This window comes from Hemiscyllium ocellatum, chromosome 1, assembly GCF_020745735.1.
Source record: "Hemiscyllium ocellatum isolate sHemOce1 chromosome 1, sHemOce1.pat.X.cur, whole genome shotgun sequence".
Lineage (NCBI taxonomy): Eukaryota > Metazoa > Chordata > Chondrichthyes > Orectolobiformes > Hemiscylliidae > Hemiscyllium > Hemiscyllium ocellatum.
The window spans coordinates 8,249,804-8,270,707 of record NC_083401.1 but is presented as its reverse complement, the minus strand read 5'-3'; the positions used below and the strand labels follow the sequence as shown (position 1 = coordinate 8,270,707).

The window sequence follows — 20,904 nt, the reverse complement described above, 5'->3', positions numbered from 1 at the left end:
GCTGTAAGCTGTAGGTCCATGGACCTTGTGCAGGAAGATGGGATTAGGAAGGGCATCTGGGGGTCTTTGAGTAAGCGTGGACAAGATGGGCTGAATGCTCCTTTCTGTGCTGTATCATTTCTCTGGTTCTCTGTTAGATTGGGTCTGTGATGGGTGGTAAAGAAAAAACATACTTGACCTCGTCCTTACCAATCTGCAAATATATCTGTCCATGACAGTATTGGTAGGAGTGACCACTACACAGTCCTTGTAGAGATGAAGTACTGCCTTCACACTGAAAATATCCTCCATTGTGCTGTGTCGCTCTATCACCGTGATAAATGGGACAGACATCGAATAGATCCAGCAACTCAAGACTGAGAATCCATGAGGTGCTGTTTTGCTCAAAAAACATACAACCTGCAGGCAGTCAATACATATAACATTTTATAAATTTCACTTTGGAAATAGAACCAGTCTGACTCAAGATTAGGACACAGACAGACTCTAACCTCACATCTTTAATGCATTATCTGAGCTGAGAAGTCACCTTTTTAAATAAAACCTTAAGTTATCTCACAAAAGAAGTTCTGGGACTTACATATTAATTACCGAAACCTGCAACCCATTCTAAAAGATGAAAAGAATTAACAGCAATCTAGGGTTGTTCAATATGGCATTTTAATTGCATGACATTGTGATCTTTTGCTATAAATTGTGTCTTATAATCCTGTTCCACTAGCTACCTGATGAAGGAGCAGCGCCCTGAAAGCTAGTGCTTCCAAATATAACCTAGTGTGGCATGATCTTTATCAGTAAATGATAGACAGAGCTAAGTCATCCCACAAACAATGGATCAGATCTCAGCTCTGCAGTCCTGCCACACCCAATCATGAATGGTGGTGAAGGATTAAACAACTCACTCGAGGAGGCAAATATCTCCATCCTCAATGATGGAAGGAACCAGCACATCAGTGCAAAAAGATAAGGCTGAAGCTTTCACAGCAATCTTCAGCCAGGAGTGCCAAGCGGACAATCCATCTTGGCTTCCTCCAGTGATCCCCAGCATCACAGATACCAGTCTTCAGCCAATTCAATTCACTCCACGTGGTATCAAGAAACAGTTAAAGACACTGGACACTGCAAAGGCTACGGGCCCTGACAACATTCTGGCAATAGTACCGAAACCCTGTGCTCCAGAACTTGCTGCTCCCTTAGCCACACTCTTCCAGTCCAGTTATGACACTGACAATATGGAAAATTACCCAAATATGTTCTATACATAAAAAAGCAGGTCAACTCTAACATGGCCAATTACTGCCTTGTCAGTCTACTTTTGATCATCAGTAAAGTGATGGAAGGTGTCATCAACAGAGTTATCAAACAACACCTGCTCAGCAATAACCTGCTCAGTGACGCCCAGTTTGGGTTTCACCAGGGTCACTCAGCTCCTGACCTCATCACAGCCTTGGGTCAAACATGGCCAAAAGAGCTGAATTCCAGAGGGGAGGGGAGAGTGGTTTCCTTGACATCAAGGAGCCCCAGCAAAACTGGCATCAATGAGTATCAGGGGCAAACTCTCCGCTGGTTGGAGTCTCACCTGTGTTGTGTATAAATCACCACATGGAACCTTATTAAGAAATCTCATACAATCAAATACTGAAACAATTATTCAAATTTTATTGCAATTAGCAGTCAAAATAAGACCCCGCAAGTAAGTAAGTTAAATCTCATGACTCAATTGGCTATTATCTGATTAATGGTGGGATTTAGTTACGATTCCAACAAACAGAGCCTGTATCTAATGTGTCCAGATTCAACCCTTGTGCAGTGCTTTTCAAAACTCTGCTCCTGAGAATTCCTGGAGTTCAATTCTCATATCATTTTCTCTCTTTCATCACTGAAATACATTGCCGTTCCTTCACTGTCGCTGGGTCAAAATCCCGGAATTCCTTCCCTAAGGGCACTGTGGATCAACCCACAGCACATGGACTGCAGCGGTATTTGAGGGCAACTCACCCCCACCTTCTCAAGGGGCATCTAGGGACAGGCAATAAATGCTGGGCTCAGGCCAGGGTTGCCAATGAAAAAAACAGCAGCACCTACGTCACTAAGTAAAACACTGCACAAGCGCCTTCACCAGTCTCTTTCCAAATACAGCAATGTGACAGTTAATGATTGACAAGCATTGCAGTGGTCAGTGTGATCCTGCTCCCTCCTTGTTGCCAGGGTCAAGGACATTACTGAGAGAAGTGGAATATGAATTGAATTGAATTCAATGTCATGTGTACCGAGGCACAGTGAAAACATTTGTCTTGCGAGCAGATCACAGAGTTAAGGAGCATAGATAAGTAAATAATAGGTACACAGCAGCAAAAACAAAAACACAGGTACAGGGGAATGTTAAGGGTTTGAGAGCCCATTCAGTATTCTAACAGCAGTAGGGTAGAAACTGTTTCGAAACGGCCGGTGTGTGTGTTCAGGCTTCTGTACCTTCTCCCCAAATGGTAGAGGTTGTAGAAAAACATTGCCAGGGTGGGATGGAGCTTTGAGAAAGCTGGGAGCCTTTCCCTGACAGTGGGCCTGGGAGATGGATTCTACAGATGGGAGATTGACCTTTGTGATTGTCGGGGCCGAGTTCACCACTCTCTGTAACCGTCTCTAATCTGGAATGGTACAGTTCCCATACCAGGTAGTGATACATCCAGACAGAATGCTCTCGACGGCACATCTATAAAAGTTGGCAAGGGTATTCACCTTCATGGCAAATTTCCTTAGCTGTCTGAGGAAGAAGAGACATTGTTGGGCCTTTGTAACCAGTGCGTCCATGTGAAGAGTCCAGGAAAGTTTGTTGTGGATGACCACTCCCAGGAGCCTGACACTCCACTCTCCACTCGTTCCACCTCTGCAGTTAATGTGTAGGAGGGGCATGAGTAACATCCGCCAAAAGTCAGTAACGAGTCCCTTGGTTTTGCCGGCATTGAGAGCTAGGTTGTTCTCGGTGCACCATTTTTCCAGGTCTTCCACCTCCTGTCTGTAGTCTGTTTCATCGCCATCTGAGATTTGAGCAACTATGGTGGTGTCATCAGCGAACTTGTAAGTGGCATTAGTCTGGTATTTGGTGACACAGTCACGGGTACATAGTGAGTACAGAAGGGGGCTGAGTACGCATTCCTGGGGAGCTCCAGTGTTGAGTGTTAGTGAGGATGAAATATTGTCCCCAATCTTCACTGATTGTGGCCTGTGGGTCAGGAAACTGAGGATCCAGTTGCAGAGAGTGGGGCTTAGTCCGAGATCACTAAGTTTAGTGGAGGTCAGAATTCCAAAGACTAACATTTTGGAATTTCTCTCAGCAAGGAGATTTTCACAGGTTTGAGAATCTCAGAACTCCTTACCACAGAGAGCGGTGGGGGGCACAGTCCTTGTGTAGATTTAAAGCCCGGATAGATTCTTGATCAGTCAGGGAAGAAGAGTCACTGGGGAAAGATAGGGAAGTGGACACAAGGAATATGGGATCAGCCATGATCCTACAGCATCGTGCAGCAGCCTGGAGGGGCTGCACAGTCTACTCCTGTCCCTAATCATTCTGGTCGTACACGATGGGGAGTGCTTTGGATGGGAACTGACAGACGGTGTATCCTCCATGTAACCTCTGACCTTGCCCTGCTCCAAACTCACAGGCAGCTGTCAGTTCCCATCATTCACTTCAAAATGTTTTTACAACATTAGGTGCAAAAATAATGGCTGAAAGTGCCGTTTGTGGCTGGATTGCATGTTTTGGTTAGTGATCTCAGAAAACCTGAACAAAATGCAGATAATCTAGAGGTTTATTTAGTGCTTTTAAACTTTTATTTACATTGTGCTTCTGAGAAAGTATCACTCCATTAATGATTTATTTCTAAAACAAACATTAAAATATTGTTGGTCATCACATTTATAAGAGGTATAGTTAGTAAGTTTGAGGATGACACCAAAATTGGAGGTGTAGTGGACAGCGAAGAGGGTTACCTCAGATTACACCAGGATCTTGACCAGATGGGCCAATGGGCTGAGAAGTGGCAGATGGAGTTTAATTCAGATAAAAGTGAGGTGCTGCATTTTGGGAAAGCAAATCTTAGCAGGACTTATACACTTAATAGTAAGGTCCTAGAGAGTGTTGCTAAACAAAGAGACCTTGGAATGCAGGTTCATAGTTCCTTGAAAGTGGGGTTGCAGGTAGATAGGACAGTGAAGAAGGTGTTTGGTATGCTTTCCTTTATTGGTCAGAGTATTGAGTACAGGAGTTGGGAGGTCATGTTGTGGCTGTACAAGACATTGGTTAGGCCACTGTTGGAATATTGCGTGCAATTGTGGTCTCCTTCCTATCAGAAAGATGTTGTGAAGCTTGAAAGGGTTCAGAAAAGATTTACAAAGATGTTGCCAGGGTTAAAGATTTGAGCTCTCACGAGAGGCTGGACAGGCTGGGGCTGTTTTCCCTGGAGCGTCGGAGGCAGAGGGGTGACCCTATAGAGGTTTATAAAATCATGAGGGGCATGGATAGGATAAATAGACAGTCTTTTCCCTGGGGTGGGGAGAGTCCAGAATTAGGGGACATAGGTTTAGGGTGAGAGGGGAAAGATACAAAAGAGACCTAAGGGGCAACTTTTTCATGCAGAGGATGGTACGTGTATGGAATGAGCTGTCAGAGGAGGCTGGTACAATTGCGACATTTAAGAGGCATTTGGATGGGTATATGAATAGAACGGGTTTGGAGGGATATGGGCCGGGTGCTGGCAGGTGGGACTAGATTGGGTTGGGATATCTGGTCGGCATGGACAGATTGGACTGAAGGGTCTATTTCCCTGCTGTACATCTCTATGACTCTATTTCATTGATATATCTGTCAGTACATTCACTTTACAGTGAAAGGTTCTTCCATAAAAATCCATTAGCATGTCTCTGGCTGGTGTCTCATTACTATCAATAATTTAGTAACACCATTGCAATTTGTAAGATTTATTTATTTTTGTGGAAGTTTAAACAATGGCTTTCATATGGTTGACCATTGTTCAAGACAACAGAGATTTGTGGGGAGGGCGTGCAAACAGCAGTGTGTGTGTGTGCGTGCGCTCACATAAGTTTTGTTCATCTTTCATGGGCATTAGCATCCTGCATTTATTGACCATCCCTAACTGGCCTTCAAAGTGAGTGATGTACTAGGCCATTTCAAAGGCAGATAAGTGTCAATCGCATTGTTGTGGGTATGGAGTCACATGTAAGCCAGACTAAGTAAGGAGCAGATTTCCTTCCTTAAAGGACATTAGTCTTTGGTCTTTCCAAAAAACACTAATGAGGTTACTATTACTGATGTAGCTTTCAATTCCATGTTTTATTTACTGAATTCACACATTCACAGGTTAGTTGGAGCCTCTGGGTTACTAGAGCCAGTGACATAACCACAATACTATTACCTCCGCGTGTGTGTGTGTGTGTGTGTGTGTGTGTGTGTGTGTGTGTGTGTGTGTGTGTGAAAGAGAGAGACAGAGAGCACAAGAGAGAGCAAGAGTCTCTGTGTGTGCGAGAGAGAGAGAGAGCGAGAGAGAGCGCATAAGAGTCCGAGAGAGACAGAGAGCACAAGAGAGGGCGAGAGGGTCTCTGAGTGTGTGAGAGAGTGTGGGCGAGAGAGTGCGGGCGAGAGAGTGCGGGCGAGAGAGTGCGGGCGAGAGAGTGCGGGCGAGAGAGTGCGGGCGAGAGAGTGCGGGTGTGAGTGTGTGGGTGAGAGTGTGGGTGTGAGAATGTGGGTGAGAGTGTGGGTGAGACAGTGTGGGTCTGAGAGTGTGGGTCTGAGAGTGTGGGTGAGAGAGTGTGGGTGAGAGAGTGTGGGTGTGAGAATGTGGGTGAGAGTGTGGGTGAGAGTGTGTGGGTGAGAGAGTGTGGGTGTGAGTGTGTGAGTGTGTGGGTGTGAGAGTGTGGGTGAGAGAGTGTGGGTGAGGGAGTGTGGGTGAGGGAGTGTGGGTGAGAGTGTGTGGGTGTGAGTGTGTGGGTGAGAGTGTGGGTGTGAGAATGTGGGTGAGAGTGTGGGTGAGACAGTGTGGGTCTGAGAGTGTGGGTCTGAGAGTGTGGGTGAGAGAGTGTGGGTGAGAGAGTGTGGGTGAGAGAGTGTGGGTGTGAGAATGTGGGTGAGAATGTGGGTGAGAGTGTGGGTGAGAGTGTGGGTGAGAGAGTGTGGGTCTGAGAGTGTGGGTCTGAGAGTGTGGGTGAGAGAGTGTGGGTGAGAGAGTGTGGGTGAGAGAGTGTGGGTGTGAGTGTGTGAGTGTGTGGGTGTGAGAGTGTGGGTGAGAGAGTGTGGGTGAGGGAGTGTGGGTGAGGGAGTGTGGGTGAGAGTGTGTGAGTGTGTGGGTGAGAGTGTGGGTGTGAGAATGTGGGTGAGAGAGTGTGGGTGAGAGAGTGTGGGTGAGAGAGTGTGGGTGAGAGAGTGTGGGTGAGAGAGTGTGGGTGTGAGAGTGTGGGTGAGTGTGTGGGTGTGAGAGTGTGGGTGAGAGAGTGTGGGTGAGAGAGTGTGGGTGAGAGAGTGTGGGTGAGAGTGTGGGTGAGTGTGTGGGTGTGAGTGTGTGGGTGAGAGTGTGGGTGTGAGAATGTGGGTGAGAGAGTGTGGGTGAGAGAGTGTGGGTGAGAGAGTGTGGGTGAGAGAGTGTGGGTGTGAGAGTGTGGGTGAGTGTGTGGGTGTGAGAGTGTGGGTGAGTGTGTGGGTGTGAGAGTGTGGGTGAGAGAGTGTGGGTGAGAGAGTGTGGGTGAGAGAGTGTGGGTGAGTGTGTGGGTGTGAGTGTGTGGGTGAGAGTGTGGGTGTGAGAATGTGGGTGAGAGAGTGTGGGTGAGAGAGTGTGGGTGAGAGAGTGTGGGTGAGAGAGTGTGGGTGTGAGAGTGTGGGTGTGAGAGTGTGGGTGAGTGTGTGGGTGTGAGAGTGTGGGTGAGAGAGTGTGGGTGAGAGAGTGTGGGTGAGAGAGTGTGGGTGAGAGTGTGGGTGAGAGTGTGGGTGAGAGAGTGTGGGTGAGAGAGTGTGGGTGAGAGAGTGTGGGTGTGAGTGTGTGGGTGTGAGAGTGTGGGTGTGAGAGTGCGGGTGTGACAGTGCGGGTGTGAGTGTGCGGGTGTGAGAGTGCGGGTGTGAGAGTGCGGGTGTGAGAGTGCGGGTGTGAGTGTGCGGGTGTGAGAGTGCGGGTGTGAGAGTGCGGGTGTGAGAGTGCGGGTGTGAGAGTGCGGGTGTGACGGTGCGGGTGTGAGAGTGGGTGTGAGTGTGCGGGTGTGAGAGTGCGGGTGTGAGAGTGCGGGTGTGAGAGTGCGGGTGTGAGAGTGCGGGTGTGACGGTGCGGGTGTGAGAGTGCGGGTGTGAGAGTGCGGGTGTGAGAGTGCGGGTGTGAGAGTGCGGGTGTGACGGTGCGGGTGTGAGAGTGGGTGTGAGTGTGCGGGTGTGAGAGTGCGGGTGTGAGAGTGCGGGTGTGAGAGTGCGGGTGTGAGAGTGCGGGTGTGACGGTGCGGGTGTGACGGTGCGGGTGTGACGGTGCGGGTGTGACGGTGCGGGTGTGAGAGTGGGTGTGAATGCCTCTAAGGCTGCCTGTGTCTCTGTAAAAAGCTCTTCATACTATTCATATGCTCTATCATATGCTCATTCAAATCCACACTCTGAGGACTGTCACATGACAGCAGTGCTTAGCATTTGTCGATTTAACCAGTCCCCTTACACATCACTCCCAGACGATTTGCAAATCAAACTTACTGCGTTTTGCATCTGTCACAAACCGGTCATAGTGACGGCGATGGATATTGTGACAGTGTCTTATATCGAGGGAGGTCAGCTGGTTGTCTGTTGTCATCAGGAGCTGGACAGTGACAGGTGACACACGGCTTTGGGACAGACACAGCTCTGTTAACTGCACCAGAGAGGCAGGCTGCTCCAGGACCTTCTGGAAAAGCCTGTCCAGATTCAGGTGGATGTTGATGAGGGATAGCTTCTCCAGCCTCGGTGACCCCTGCAGAGTGGAGATCATGGCTGTTCCCAGGGAGAGCTGAAAACTGCGAGGCATCAGGGTGGAATCGAAAAGCCGCAAACTGAAATCCTTTAAGTGGGGAAAATGCCAGTTTACGGGAAGCAAAAAGCTCTCATCCGGCTGCTGGTCATCGTCTTCACCATCACTGTCCTCGTTTACCAGAGCGGAGCTACAGTTCTGTGGAGGAGGATGCAGTAGAGCCTGGAAGACATGGAGACTGGGACAGAGTTCCAGGATACGGCTGACAGAAGTTTCTAGATGGTAGTGGAAGTTCTGAAGGGAAAGAAAGTGGAGACGACAGCCCAGGCAGGAGAAAATCGGGATCATCTCACTCAAAGTCCTCTTGGCATCGCCAGTGCAGTCCACAGTGAGGTGGGTTAGCTGTTTCCAGGAATTAAAGCACTGCAGGTCCCTTATCTCATCGTCCAGGGAAACTCTGGCTTCGACAACCTCTCTGCAGATGGATGTCACGATGGAGAGGTCTTGCCCTGGACCTACTTCCAACTGTCTGAGACTGAGCGCTATCTGTGAGGGGCCATCTCCTGGTGTTACTCTGAGGCCTAAGGCCTTCTCCAGACAGGGGAAGCCTTGGCTGTGCAGAAACTGCTGGCCTTTCCCAAACAGACGCTTGTGGATCAGAGTTAGTGCTTCCGCGAGGAAGGTGGGAGAGATGTACTCTAACCTGGGGAGAGCTAGCAGGAGAAAGGCCACAATAGTCACCTGCTGCTCAGTGGAGTCCGGACAGAGCTGAATGCCCTCAGTCAAGAGCTTGCCCAGCTGCAGGGGGTTAAACGCTGCCCGGCTCTGATCATACACCAAATGCAGCAACGCCAAGGAGGTCACTGCTTTACACATCGAGACATCCAGCTCTCTCAGCTCCTTGCACGTACATCCAATAGCTGACAGCACCTGGAGGTTACACTGGGTACCTGACAGAATCAGCTTACGGAGGCGTGGCAGACACTCGATCAGATCCACCAGGAGAGATGACTGGATCCTGTTGCATCCATGTAAGTCGAGAGAAGTTAGACCCTGAGGGATGGAGAAAACACCAGACTGTCATATAGACATCTATATTCATACAGCATACACGAGACTTTCACCAATGGTTGAATACCATAACAGCCACTTCCTCATTCGAACCCTGACTCCATCTCCCACATTCTCCCTCTCCTATTCCCACATTCCCAACCCGAACTCCGTCCCCATGCTTCCACTGTTCTGTCTCCCTCATTCCCAACCCCCATCCCAACACCATCATTTCCATCATGGCCTAGTGATATCATCATAAAGTGATTAATCCAGACACCCAGGGCAGCTATGGGGACCCAAGGTTGAAGCCCAGCACAGCAGTTGATAGAATTTGAATTCGATAAATATCTGGAATTAAGAGACGAGTGACGACCATGAAACTGTAGTCGATTGTGGGGGGTCAACTCATCTGGTTCACTAATGTCCTTTAAGGAAGGAAATGGTCTGGCCTTCGTGTGACTCCAGACCAATGTGGTTGCTGAGTAAGGAATGCTAGCCTAGCCAGCAACACCTACACCCCATAAACAGGAAGAAAAACCCACTCCCAACCTCCATATTCCCACCTGATCCCAGTATCATGATTCCCACTCTCCCATTTCTCACACTCACTCCATTGCCATCATTCCCACTCTCCCAAGCGGACTCCCTTCCACAGATGGTCTGTTGGTTTTTAGTGCAAGGGGATTGGGGTGTAGGAGTAAAGCGTTCCTGCTTCAAAGGTACAATGTTTTGGTGAGACCACACACTTGGAGTACTGTGCTTCTCCAAATTTAACAAAGAATATTGGTAAAGGATAAAGGCTCACTACACTGGTCCCTGGAGGTGGTGGGGAGGCTAAGTAAACTACGGAATTCTCCAAAGTTTAGAAGAATGAGAGGCAATCTCATTGAAACACCAGCATTTATTGCCTGTCCCTAGTTGCCCCTTGAGAAGGTGGGCGTGAGCTGCCTGAAAGAACCATGTGCTGTGGGTTGACCCACAATGTCCTTAGGGAGGGAATGCCAGGATTGTGACCCAGTGACAGTGAAGGAACAGCAATATATTACCAAGTCAGGATGGTGAGTGGTTTGGAGGGGAGCTTGTAGGTGATGTTGTTCTCCTGTATCTGCTGCCCTCGTCCTTCTCAATGGAAGTGGGTGTGGGTTTGGAAAGTGTCTCTGGTGTGCTGTGCATCTTGCAGATAGTACACACTGCAGCTATTGAGCATTGGTGGTGGAGGGAGGGGATGTTTCTGAATGTGTTACCAATCAAGTGGGTTGTTTTGGCCTGGATGGTGCAAACTCCCTGAGTGTTATTGGAGCTGCAGCCATCCAGGCAACTGGGGAATATTCCATCACACTCCTGACTTATGCCTTGGAGATGATGGACAGGCTTTGGGGAGTCAGGAGGTGAGTAACTCGTTGCAGTATTCCTAACCTCTGACCTGCTCTTGTAGCTACTGTGTTTATGTTGCAGGTCAGTAGTAACCCACAGGATGTTAATTTGGAGGGGAGGTCAGTGATGCTGACACCTCTGAATGTCATGTGGCAATGATTAGACTTTCTCTGGTTGGGGATGGTAATTGTCTGACCGTCACGTGGCACAAATATTACTTGCCATTTTGTCAGTCCAAGCCTGGATACTGTCCAAGTCCTGCTGCTTTTGGCCATGGAATGCTTTAGTAGGAGTGTCATCTTCGGTGAACATCTCCACTTCTGACCTTATGGTGGTGGGATGGTCACTGATGAAGCAACAGCCTGAATACAACTGACCACCAGCATTTTCAGGTTCACGTCCTTTTTATTCAGAAATTGCTGGAGAAACTCAGCAGGTGTGGTGGCATCTGTTAACGCTTCAGGTCCAGTATCCTTTCTCCTCTGAAGAAGGATCTTGCAGTCAAAATATTGACTCTGCTTTCACTCCACAGATGCTGTCAAACCTGCTGAGTTTCTGTTTTCAGATCTCCTGCATCCACAGTTCTTTGTGGCTTTTCTTTTAAAAGGGTCTGTTTTAATCCATCAGCTTCAATGTTGCTGGCAGGTCTGTTATGTGGGACTTCAGCTAAAACCACCTGGACGTATGTGTACATTACATTGACAGAATTCCCTCCCCAACCCTCTGTCACTTCATATCTGCGTTTGGTTTTCCTTAACTCATCCATATTTATCTGAAAGTCGGTACACGATGTTCCGAAGTTTTGTTACTCAGAGGTTCCCCACCACTGAGGTTAAATCAAAATAGGAGAAGGAAATGGCACCTCACTCGAGTGTGAACCACAGATGAGCAAGCATTGCGATTAGTTTCTGGACAAAATCTGCAGTCACAGAGTCATAGAGATGTATAGCAGGGAAACAGACCCTTCGGTCCATCCCATCCATGCCAACTAGATATGCAAACCCAATCTAGTCCCACCTGCCAGCACCCGGCCCATATCCCTCCAAACCCTCCCTATTCATATACCCATCCAAACGCCTCTTAAATGTTGCAATTGTACCAGTCTCCACCACCTCCTCTGGCAGTTCATTCCATACACGTACCACCCTCTGTGTGAAAAAGTTGCCCCTTTGGTCTCTTTTATACCTTTCTCCTCTCACCCTCAAACTACGTCGTCTAATACCGGACACCCCAACCCCAGGGAAAAGACTTTGTTTATTTATCCTATCCATGCCCCTCATGATCTTATAATCCTCTGTAAAGTCACCCCTCAGCCTCCGACGCTCCAGAGAAAACAGCCCCAGCCTGTTCAGCCTCTCCCTTTAGCTCAAATCCTCCAACCCTGGCAACATCCTTGTAAGTCTTTTCTAAACCTTTTTATGTTTCACAACATTTTTCCTGTAACAGTGAGACCAGAATTGCACGCAGCATAACTGCAACAGGACCTCCCAACTCCAATAGTTAACGCAGTCGCGTGTACCTGTGTTTTTATTTTTGCTGCTGTTTAGCTATTATTTACTTATCTATGCTATGTAACTGTATGATCTGCCTGTGTTGCTTGCAAGACAAGGCTTTTCACTTTGCCTCGGTACATGTGACAATAAATGCAATTCAATTTAACTGACTAGTAAAGGCAAGCATACTAAATGCCTTATTCACCACCCTGTTTATCTGCAACTCCAATTTCAGGGAGTTATTCACCTGTACACCTAGATCTTTTTAGTTTGGTAACACTTGCCAGGGCCTCACCATTAACTGGATAAGTCTTACCCTCATTTGACTTTTTAAAATGCCGCGTCTCATATTTATCTAAACCATTGGCCCATCTGATCAAGGTCCCATTGTACTCGGAGATAGCCTTCTTCATTGTCCACTACGCCACTCATTTTGGTGTCAGCTGCAAACTTACTAACATAGTACTGGTCTAGTAAACCTTCTCTGAACTGCCCCCAAAGCATTAACATCCTTTCACCAGTCTTGTAGAATCAACAAACGTTACGTACCATTCCACCCATGGTATCTGTACCGGCTCCCAAAAGAGCTACCCAGCTGGTCCCACTCTCTAGCCCTGTCTCTCTAACCCTCTAACTTCATCCCTTTCAATTATATATCCAGCTCTCTTTTGGAACCTCTGATAGAATCTGCCTCCCCCACTCTCCCAGGCAGCACGTTCCAAATCCTAACAACTCTGAGTAGTTTCTCCTTATCTCTCTCCTAATTCTCTTGCTGACAATCTTGAAACTGTGAGCCCTAGTTACTGACACACCAGCTAGTGGAAACAAAATATCTTTCTTTACTCTGTTAAAATTGTTCATAATTTTGAACACCTCACAAAGATTATCTCTTAATCTTCTCTGCTCCAAGAAGAATAAGCCCAATCTCTCTCATCTTTCCTTTTGTCTAAAACCTCACATTCCTGGTACCATTCTCGTTAATCTCCTTTGCACTGTCTTCATGGCTTTAACAGCCTTCCTTATACAAGGTTCCCAGAACTGAACACAGCACTCCAAATGTGATCTGAACAATGACATGTGGAGGTATAGCAACCCTTCTTTGCTTTTATACTGTATGTCTCCATTTATAAACCCAAGGATCTCAGAGCAGGACTTACACACTTAATGGTAAGGTCCTGGAGAGAGTTGCTGAACTGACAGACCTTGGAGTGCAAATTCATAGCTCCTTGAAAGTGGAGTCGCAGGTAGATAGGATAGTGAAGAAGGCGTTTGGTATGCTTTCCTTTATTGGTCAGTGTACTGAGTACAGGAGTTGGGAGGTCATGTTGCGGCTGTATAGGACATTGGTTAGGCCACTGTTGGAATATTGCGTGCAATTCTGGTCTCCTTCCTATCGGAAAGATGTTGTGAAACTTGAAAGATTCAGAAAATATTTATAAAGATATTGGCAAGGTTGGAGGGTTTGAACTATAGGGAGAGGGTGAGTTGGCAGGGGATGTTTTCCCTGGAGTGTCAGAGGCTGAGGGATGACCTTATAGACAAGATCTTTTCCCTGGGGTGGGGTGTCTAGAACTATCAGTCATAGGTTTAGGGTGAGAAGGGAAAGATTTAAAAGGGACCTAAGGAGTAGCTTTTTCACGCAGAGGGTGGCATGTGTGTGGAATGAGCTGCCAGAGGAAGTGGTGGAGGCTGGTACAATTACAGCATTTAAAAGTCATGTGGATAGGTATACGAATAGGAAGGGTTTAGAGGGATATGGGCCAAGTGCTGGCAAATGGGACTAGATTAGGTTAGGATATCTGGTTGGAGAAAGTAAGGACTGCGGATGCTGGAGATCAAAGTTGAAAAATGTGTTGCTGGAAAAGCACAGCAGGTCAGGCAGCATCCAAGGAACAGGAGAATTCATGTTTCAGGCATAAGCCTAAAGAAGGGATTATGCCTGAAACGTCGATTCTCCTGCTCCTTGGATGCTGCCTGACCTGCTGTGCTTTTCCAGCAACACATTTTCCAGCTAGGATATCTGGTCGGCATGGACGAGTTGGACTGAAGGGTCTGTTTCCATGCTGCCATCCAGACTCTATTAGCCTTTGTAACAACTGTTTCAACTTGCCTGGTCACATTCAGAGAAATATATGCATGAACCCCAAGGTCCCTCTGCCCCTGTACCCCTCTCAAAGTTGTACCATTAAGCCTGTACTGTCTCTCCATGATTTGCCCTCAATTCCTTCATTGAGATTCACCTGCCAGGTGTCTGTCCATTTGCCCAACTTGTCAATTTCTCTCTGAAGTCACTCAGCCTCATCCTCACAATTCACTACTCGCCTTAGCTTAGCATCATCTGAAAGTTAGAGCTTTTGCCATCATCCATCTCCAAAATCACTTATTAAATCAGAAAAAAAGCATCACTTTCAGCTTGTCTCCAGTCTGAGACTTGCCCATCTACACCTATTCTCTGTTTTCTGTCTTTTAGCTAACTTTGAATCCATACTGCCAAAGGCTCATCAAAGAACAAAGAATAAAGAGAAATTACAGCACAGGAACAGGCCCTTTGGCCCTCCAAGGCTGCACCGATCCAGATACTCGATCTAAACCTGTCACCTATTCTCTAAGGATCTGTACCCCTTTGCTCCCTGTCCATTCATGTATCTGTCTAGATACAGCTTAAATGATGTTATTGTTTCCACCCCTACCATCTCCACTGGCAATGCATTCCAGGCACCCACCACCCTCTGTGTAAAGAACTTTCCACGCATATCTCCCTTAAACTTTACCCTTTCACTTTGAACTTGTGACCCCTAATAATTGAATCCCCTACTCTGGGAAAAGCTTCTTGCTATTCACTCTGTCTGCACCCCTCATGATTTTGTAGGCCTCGGTCAGGTCCCCCTCAACCTCCTTATTTCCAATGAAAATAATTCTAATTTACTCAACCTCTCCTCACCCTCCATACCAGGCAACATCCTGGTGAACCTCCTCTGCACCCTCTCCAAAGCATCCACATCCTTTTGGCAATGTGGTGACCAGAACTGTACACAGTATTCCAAATATGGTCGAACCAAAGTCATAGACAACTGTAACGTGACCTTCCAACTCCTGTACTCAATATCCCGTCTAATGAAGGAAAGTGTGCCATATGCCTTCTTGACCACTCCACTGACCTGTGTTGCCACCTTCTGGGAACAAAGGACCTGAACACCCAGATCTTTCTGTACATCAGTTTTCCCCAGGGCTTTTCCATTTACTGGATAGTTTGCTCTTGAATTGGATCTTCCAAAATGCATCACCTTGCATTTGCCTGGATTGAAATCCATCTGCCAATTCTCTGCCCAACTCTCCAATCTATCTATATTCTGCTGTATTCTCTGACGGTCCCCTTCACTATCTGCTACTCCACCGATCTTAGTGTCATCTGCAAACTTGCTAATGAGGCAACCTTTACCTTCCTCCAGATCATTTCTGTATATCACAAACAACAGTGATCCCAGCGCAGATCCCTGTGGAACACCACTGGTCACAGGTCTCCATTTTGAGAAATTCCCTTCCACTACTACTCTCTGTCTCCTGCTGTCCAGCCAGGTCTCTATCCATCTATCTACTACACCCTGGGCCCATGCGACTTCACTTTCTCAACAGCCTACCATGGGGAACCTTCTCAAACGCCTTACTAAAGTCCAGCTTTGTCTGTCTTCAGTAGCCTAGACTTTATGTCTGCTTCCTTTTTCTCTTAGAGTCATAGAGATATACAGCACGGAAACAGACCCTCCGGTCCAACCCGTCCATGCCGACCAGATATCCCAACCCAATCTAGTCCCACCTGCCAGCACCCGGTCCATATCCCTCCAAACCCTTCCTATTCATATAGCCATCCAAATGCCTCTTAAATGTTGCAATTGTACCAGCCTCCACCATTTCCTATGGCAGCTCATTCCATACACGTACCACCCTCTGTGTGAAAACGTTGCCCCTTAGGTCTCTTTTATATCTTTCCCCTCTCACCCTAAACCTATGCCCTCTAGTTCTGGACTCCCCGACCCCAGGGAAAATACTTTGCCTATTTACCCTATCCATGCCTCTCATAATTTTGTAAACCTCTATAAGCCTCGATGCTCCAGGGAAAACAGCCCCAGCCTGTTCAGCCTCTCCCTGTAGCTCAGATCCTCCAACCCTGGCAACATCCTTGTAAATCTTTTCTGAACCCTTTCAAGTTTCACAGCATCTTTCCAATAGGAAGAAGACCAGAATTGCACGCAATATTCCAAAAGTGGCCTAACCAATGTCTTGTACAGCCGCAACATGACCTCACAACTCCTGTACCCAATACTCTGACCAATAAAGGAAAGCATACCAAACGCCTTCTTCACTATCCTATGTACCTGCGACTTCACATTCAAGGAGCTATGAACCTGCACTCCAAGGTCTCTTTGTTCAGCAACACTCCCTAGGACCTTACCATTAAGTGAATAAGTCCTGCTAAGATTTGCTTTCCCAAAATGCAGCACCTCGCATTTATCTGAATTAAACTCCATCTGCCACTTCTCAGTCCATTGGCCCATCTGGTCCAGATCCTGTTGTAATCTGAGGTAACCCTCTTCACTGTCCACGACACCTCCAATTTTGGTGTCACCTGCAAACTTACTAACTGTACCTCTTATGCTCACATCCAAATCATTTATTTCTTAGCTAGTCTCAGAATTGCACCTGCCATCCATGGTTTCCTAATCTTGCCATTTCTATCCCTCATTTTCACAGGAACATATCTCTCCTGAACTCTAATCGACCTCTCTTTAAAAGCCTCCCACATATTGAGTGTGGATCCATTCATCCCAAACATTTCTAACTTGCTAACCAACCTGTGATGAGTCAGGTGGCACAGAGCTGTACACAGTACTCCAGATGTGGTCTCACCAATTCCCTGGAAACACCCTGCTCTTGTATTCAGGTAGTGTGTGTGTACTTCGAGATAAATGGGTACTTGGGGGAGAGGTTTGAGAGTGAATCTATCTGAGAGGATGGGTTGTTGCCGTGAGATGAATCATCACAGAGGTTGTGGTACCTGGCAGCGAGCATGAATGATTTGGCCAATGGCGTTACTGACCAACCCAGAGCAGCTCCTCAGACTCAGCTCCACCAGGTGCGGCACCAAGAGAAGGTGCAGGTAGGCTCGGCTCAGGCGGTGTGTCTCACCCAGTAATCGCAGCAGGTCCTCAACCAGACTCGACGCTGAAGGGCAAAGCAAGAACAATATGAAACAAGCCCAGCAAGCAGACAAACAGACCCTGATGGACATGGCAGTGAGAGTAAAATACAGACCAAAATACAGAGAGTGGTCCAGGATAACGCCATCGGGTATATATTCTTCTCTATATAAACTCCCCTGAACTCCTCGATTAGATTCCAGCATGTAACTCACTCCTGGTTATACGTAAACCATTCTGAATCCCTCAATTAGATTCCAGTCTATGACACACTCCCAGATATCATTTACTTTTATATATAATAACTGGACGGCACAGTGGTTAGCACTGCTGTCTCACAGTGCCAGGGACCTGGGTTCGATTCCTGCCTCAGGTGACTGTCTGTGTGGAGTTTGCACATTCTCCCGGTGTCTGCGTGGGTTTCCTCCGGGTGCTCCGGTTTCCTCCCAAAGTCCAAAGACGTGCAGTTCAGGTGAATTGGTAATGCTAAATTGCCCCACAGTGTTAGGTGCGTTAGTCAGGGGTAAATGTAGGGTAGGAGAATGGGTCTGGGTGGATTACTCTTCAGAGGGTTGGTGTGGACTTGTTGGGCCAAATGGCCTGTTTCCATACTGTAGGGAATCCAATCATAGTCCATCCTAAACCCATCGGCTAGATTCCAACCTGTAACACATTCCCAGATATCTGGTATTCTGTAATATAATCCATCCTAAAACACCGACTCGTTCCAGTCTGGAACACACTCTTAGCTACCTGTTGTTAGATATTATCCACTGATTAGATTCTAGTCTACACACACCTAAATATCATTTTTCATAATCCATCCTAGACACCCCTCCCCATAATTAGATTCCAGTCTATTACAGATACCTAGGTATCGGTTATTCTAAACCCTCGATTAGATTCCAGTCTGTACCTGCTATTCTATAAACAAAGCTCCTGATAGATGGAGCAATGAGTGGGATAAAGATTACAGACCTATCAACCCATTCTGTCAAGATGCACTTACCAAGGTCATTGAATGGCCCAATGATGTAGAGGAAATCATACTGGGTCAGATAGTTATCTGTGTAATCCTTGGCCCACACTTCCTTCATGTTCGCTGCCACGTTACACAGACATAACTGTTTCAGTGTTTGCACGTTCTGCCTCCTCGGCATTCCCGGGCAACTGGAATAGATCCTGGGTTCAGAGAGGATTAGTGAGAGGTGGTGGGGTATAAACAAAGGGAGACTGGCCTGTGGGAAACATGAACAAAATTAAGATAATGTATATCACCAAAATAAACCAAATACTGTAGAGATACCATAAATTGAAAACAGAATCAGAAGATGCCAGAGTTTGTGTTCCAGTTCATGACCCTCGATGAGATTCCTCATGATCTACCAACACTCACCACTGAGCACTGTGAACAGCAGAAATCTTTGGATTGGACTGAGTCGGTTATAAAAATTCCACACACTCAGAATTAGTATCAGCAGCAAACCTCTCTCACTGCCCTACTTTCTGCACATAATCTGCTCTGCTCCATATTTGATAGAGATATCAAGTGTAGCAGTAAGAAAGTTAAAATATCAACCCTTTAATAAATTTCTAGTTCCACCTCAAATGGAGTATTGCATCCAGTTTTGTGAACCAGATGCGAGGAAAGAGGTGAAAGATAACGGGGAGAGAGAGAGAGCGAGGTGGGGTGACGGTGGGGTGTGTTTCCCAGAGTGGTTTCAGGGATGAGGTGGTGATGAGTAGGTATTGGTTCCCCCAGAGAAGGGGAAGGGAAATGTGTCTGAGGGAGAAGGACAACATGCATCAAAGTCATCCCCCAGCTCACTCTCCCCATGCTCCTCCTCATTCCCTCTCCCTCCCAAACTTGCCCCCATTCTCTCTCTCCCTCCCTCCCACTCGCCCCCTCTCTATCCCACTCTCCCGCCCGCTCTCTCTCCCACTCCCCCTCCATCTCTCTTCCTCCGTCTGTCTCTCTTCCTCTCTCACTCTCCCTCCCCCACCTCCTTAACTCTCTCTCCCCCCACCTCTCCCTCTCCACCCCTTCCACTTTCTCCCTCCATCTCTCATTCCCACTCCCTCTCTCTCACACTCCCCCTCCATCTCTCTCTCACACTCCCCCTCCATCTCTCTCTCCCACTCCCTCTCTCTCACACTCCCCCTCCATCTCTCTCTCACACTCCCCCTCCATCTCTCTCTCCCACTCCCTCTCCACCTCTCTCTCCCACTCCCTCTCTCTCACACTCCCCCTCCATCTCTCTCTCCCACTCCCTCTCTCTCACACTCCCCCTCCATCTCTCTCTCACACTCCCCCTCCATCTCTCTCACCCCTCCCCTCTCCCCCCCACTCTCTCACCCCTCCCCTCTCCCCCCCACTCTCTCACCCCTCCCCTCTCCCCCCACTCTCTCACCCCTCCCCTCTCCCCCCCACTCTCCCTCCCCCCTCTCCCCCCTCCCCCCTCTCCCCCTCCCCCTTCTCCCCCTCCCCCTCCCCCCTCTCAGACCCTTCCCCCTCTCTCACACCCCTTCCCCCTTCTCTTTCCCCAACCTCTCTCACCCACTCCCCCTCCCTTTCCCCAACCTCTCTCACACCTCCTCACCCCCCTCTCTCATACACCCCCTCCCTCTCCCCCCCTCGCTCTCAACCCTCTCTCACTCCCCCTCCCTCTCCCCCCCCCCACCTCTCCCTCTCTCCCCCTCCCTCTCCCCCCCACCCCTCTCTCCCCCTGCCCCCCCCTCTCTCTCCCCCTGCCCCCCCTCTCTCTCCCCCTGCCCCCCCCTCTCTCTCCCCCTGCCCCCCTCTCTCTTCCCCCCTGCCCCCCCTCTCTCTCTCCCCCTGCTCCCCTCTCCCTCTCTCTCCCCCTGCCCCCCCTCTCTCCCCCTGCCCCCCTCTCTCTCTCCCCCTGCCCCCCCCTCTCCCCCTGCCCCCCCCTCTCCCCCTGCCCCCCTCTCTCTCTCCCCCCTGCCCCCCTCTCTCTCTCTCCCCCTGCCCCCCCTCTCTCTCCCCCCTGCCCCCCTCTCTCTCTCCCCCTGCCCCCCCTCTCTCTCTCCCCCTGCCCCCCCTCTCTCTCCCCCTGCCCCCCCCCTCTCTCTCTCTGACCCCTGCCCCCCCCCTCTCTCTCCCCTGCCCCCCCTCTCTCTCTCCCCCTGCCCCCCCCTCTCTCTCTCCCCCTGCCCCCCCCTCTCTCTCTCCCCTGCCCCCCCCTCTCTCTCTCCCCCTGCCCCCCCCTCTCTCTCTCTCTCTCCCCTGCCCCCCTCTCCCCCTGCCCCCCCCCTCTCCCCCTGCCCCCCCCCTCTCCCCCTGCCCCCCCCCTCTCTCTCTCTCCCCCTGCCCCCCCCTCTCTCTCTCCCCCTGCCCCCCCCTCTCTCTCTCTCTCTCCCCCTGCCCCCCCCCCCTCTCTCTCCCCCTGCCCCCCCCCCTCTCTCTCCCCCTGCCCCCCCCCCTCTCTCCCCCTGCCCCCCCCCCTCTCTCTCCCCCTGCCCCCCCCCTCTCTCTCTGACCCCTGCCCCCCCCCCTCTCTCTCCCCCTGCCCCCCCCTCTCTCTCTCCCCCTGCCCCCCCCTCTCTCTCTCCCCCTGCCCCCCCCTCTCTCTCTCTCTCCCCCTGCCCCCCCTCTCCCCCTGCCCCCCCCTCCCCCTGCCCCCCCCTCTCTCTCTCTCTCCCCCCTGCTCCCCCTCTCTCTCTCCCCCTGCCCCCCCTCTCTCCCCCTGCCCCCCCCTCTCTCTCCCCCTCCCTCTCTCCCCCCTGCCCCCCTCTCTCTCCCCCTGCCCCCCCTCTCTCTCTCCCCCTGCCCCCCTCTCTCTCTCCCCC

At 49.3% G+C, this 20,904-nt stretch overlaps 1 protein-coding gene across 7 annotated transcripts in view; it reads right to left on the bottom strand.

Moving 5' to 3' along the window:
- Positions 1-7,506: 7,506 nt before the first annotated feature.
- Positions 7,507-20,904, bottom strand: part of si:ch211-214j8.12 (uncharacterized protein LOC100000539 homolog) — a 29,200-nt gene continuing 15,802 nt past the window's right edge. For 2 of the 7 annotated variants that reach the window (XM_060833016.1, XM_060832852.1), the window contains exons 2-4: positions 18,104-18,332; positions 16,953-17,119; positions 7,507-9,032 (exon numbers count right to left, since the gene is read on the bottom strand). In XM_060833016.1, coding sequence (XP_060688999.1) covers positions 7,698-9,032; positions 16,953-17,119; positions 18,104-18,254 — 1,653 coding nt within the window. In that variant the 5' untranslated portion in view covers positions 18,255-18,332 and the 3' untranslated portion in view covers positions 7,507-7,697. Of the gene's footprint in view, positions 9,033-16,952; positions 17,120-18,103; positions 18,333-18,490; positions 18,567-20,904 lie in introns of those variants that run through there. The other 5 variants (XM_060833181.1, XM_060832731.1, XM_060832937.1 and 2 more) reach the window with 4 other exon arrangements.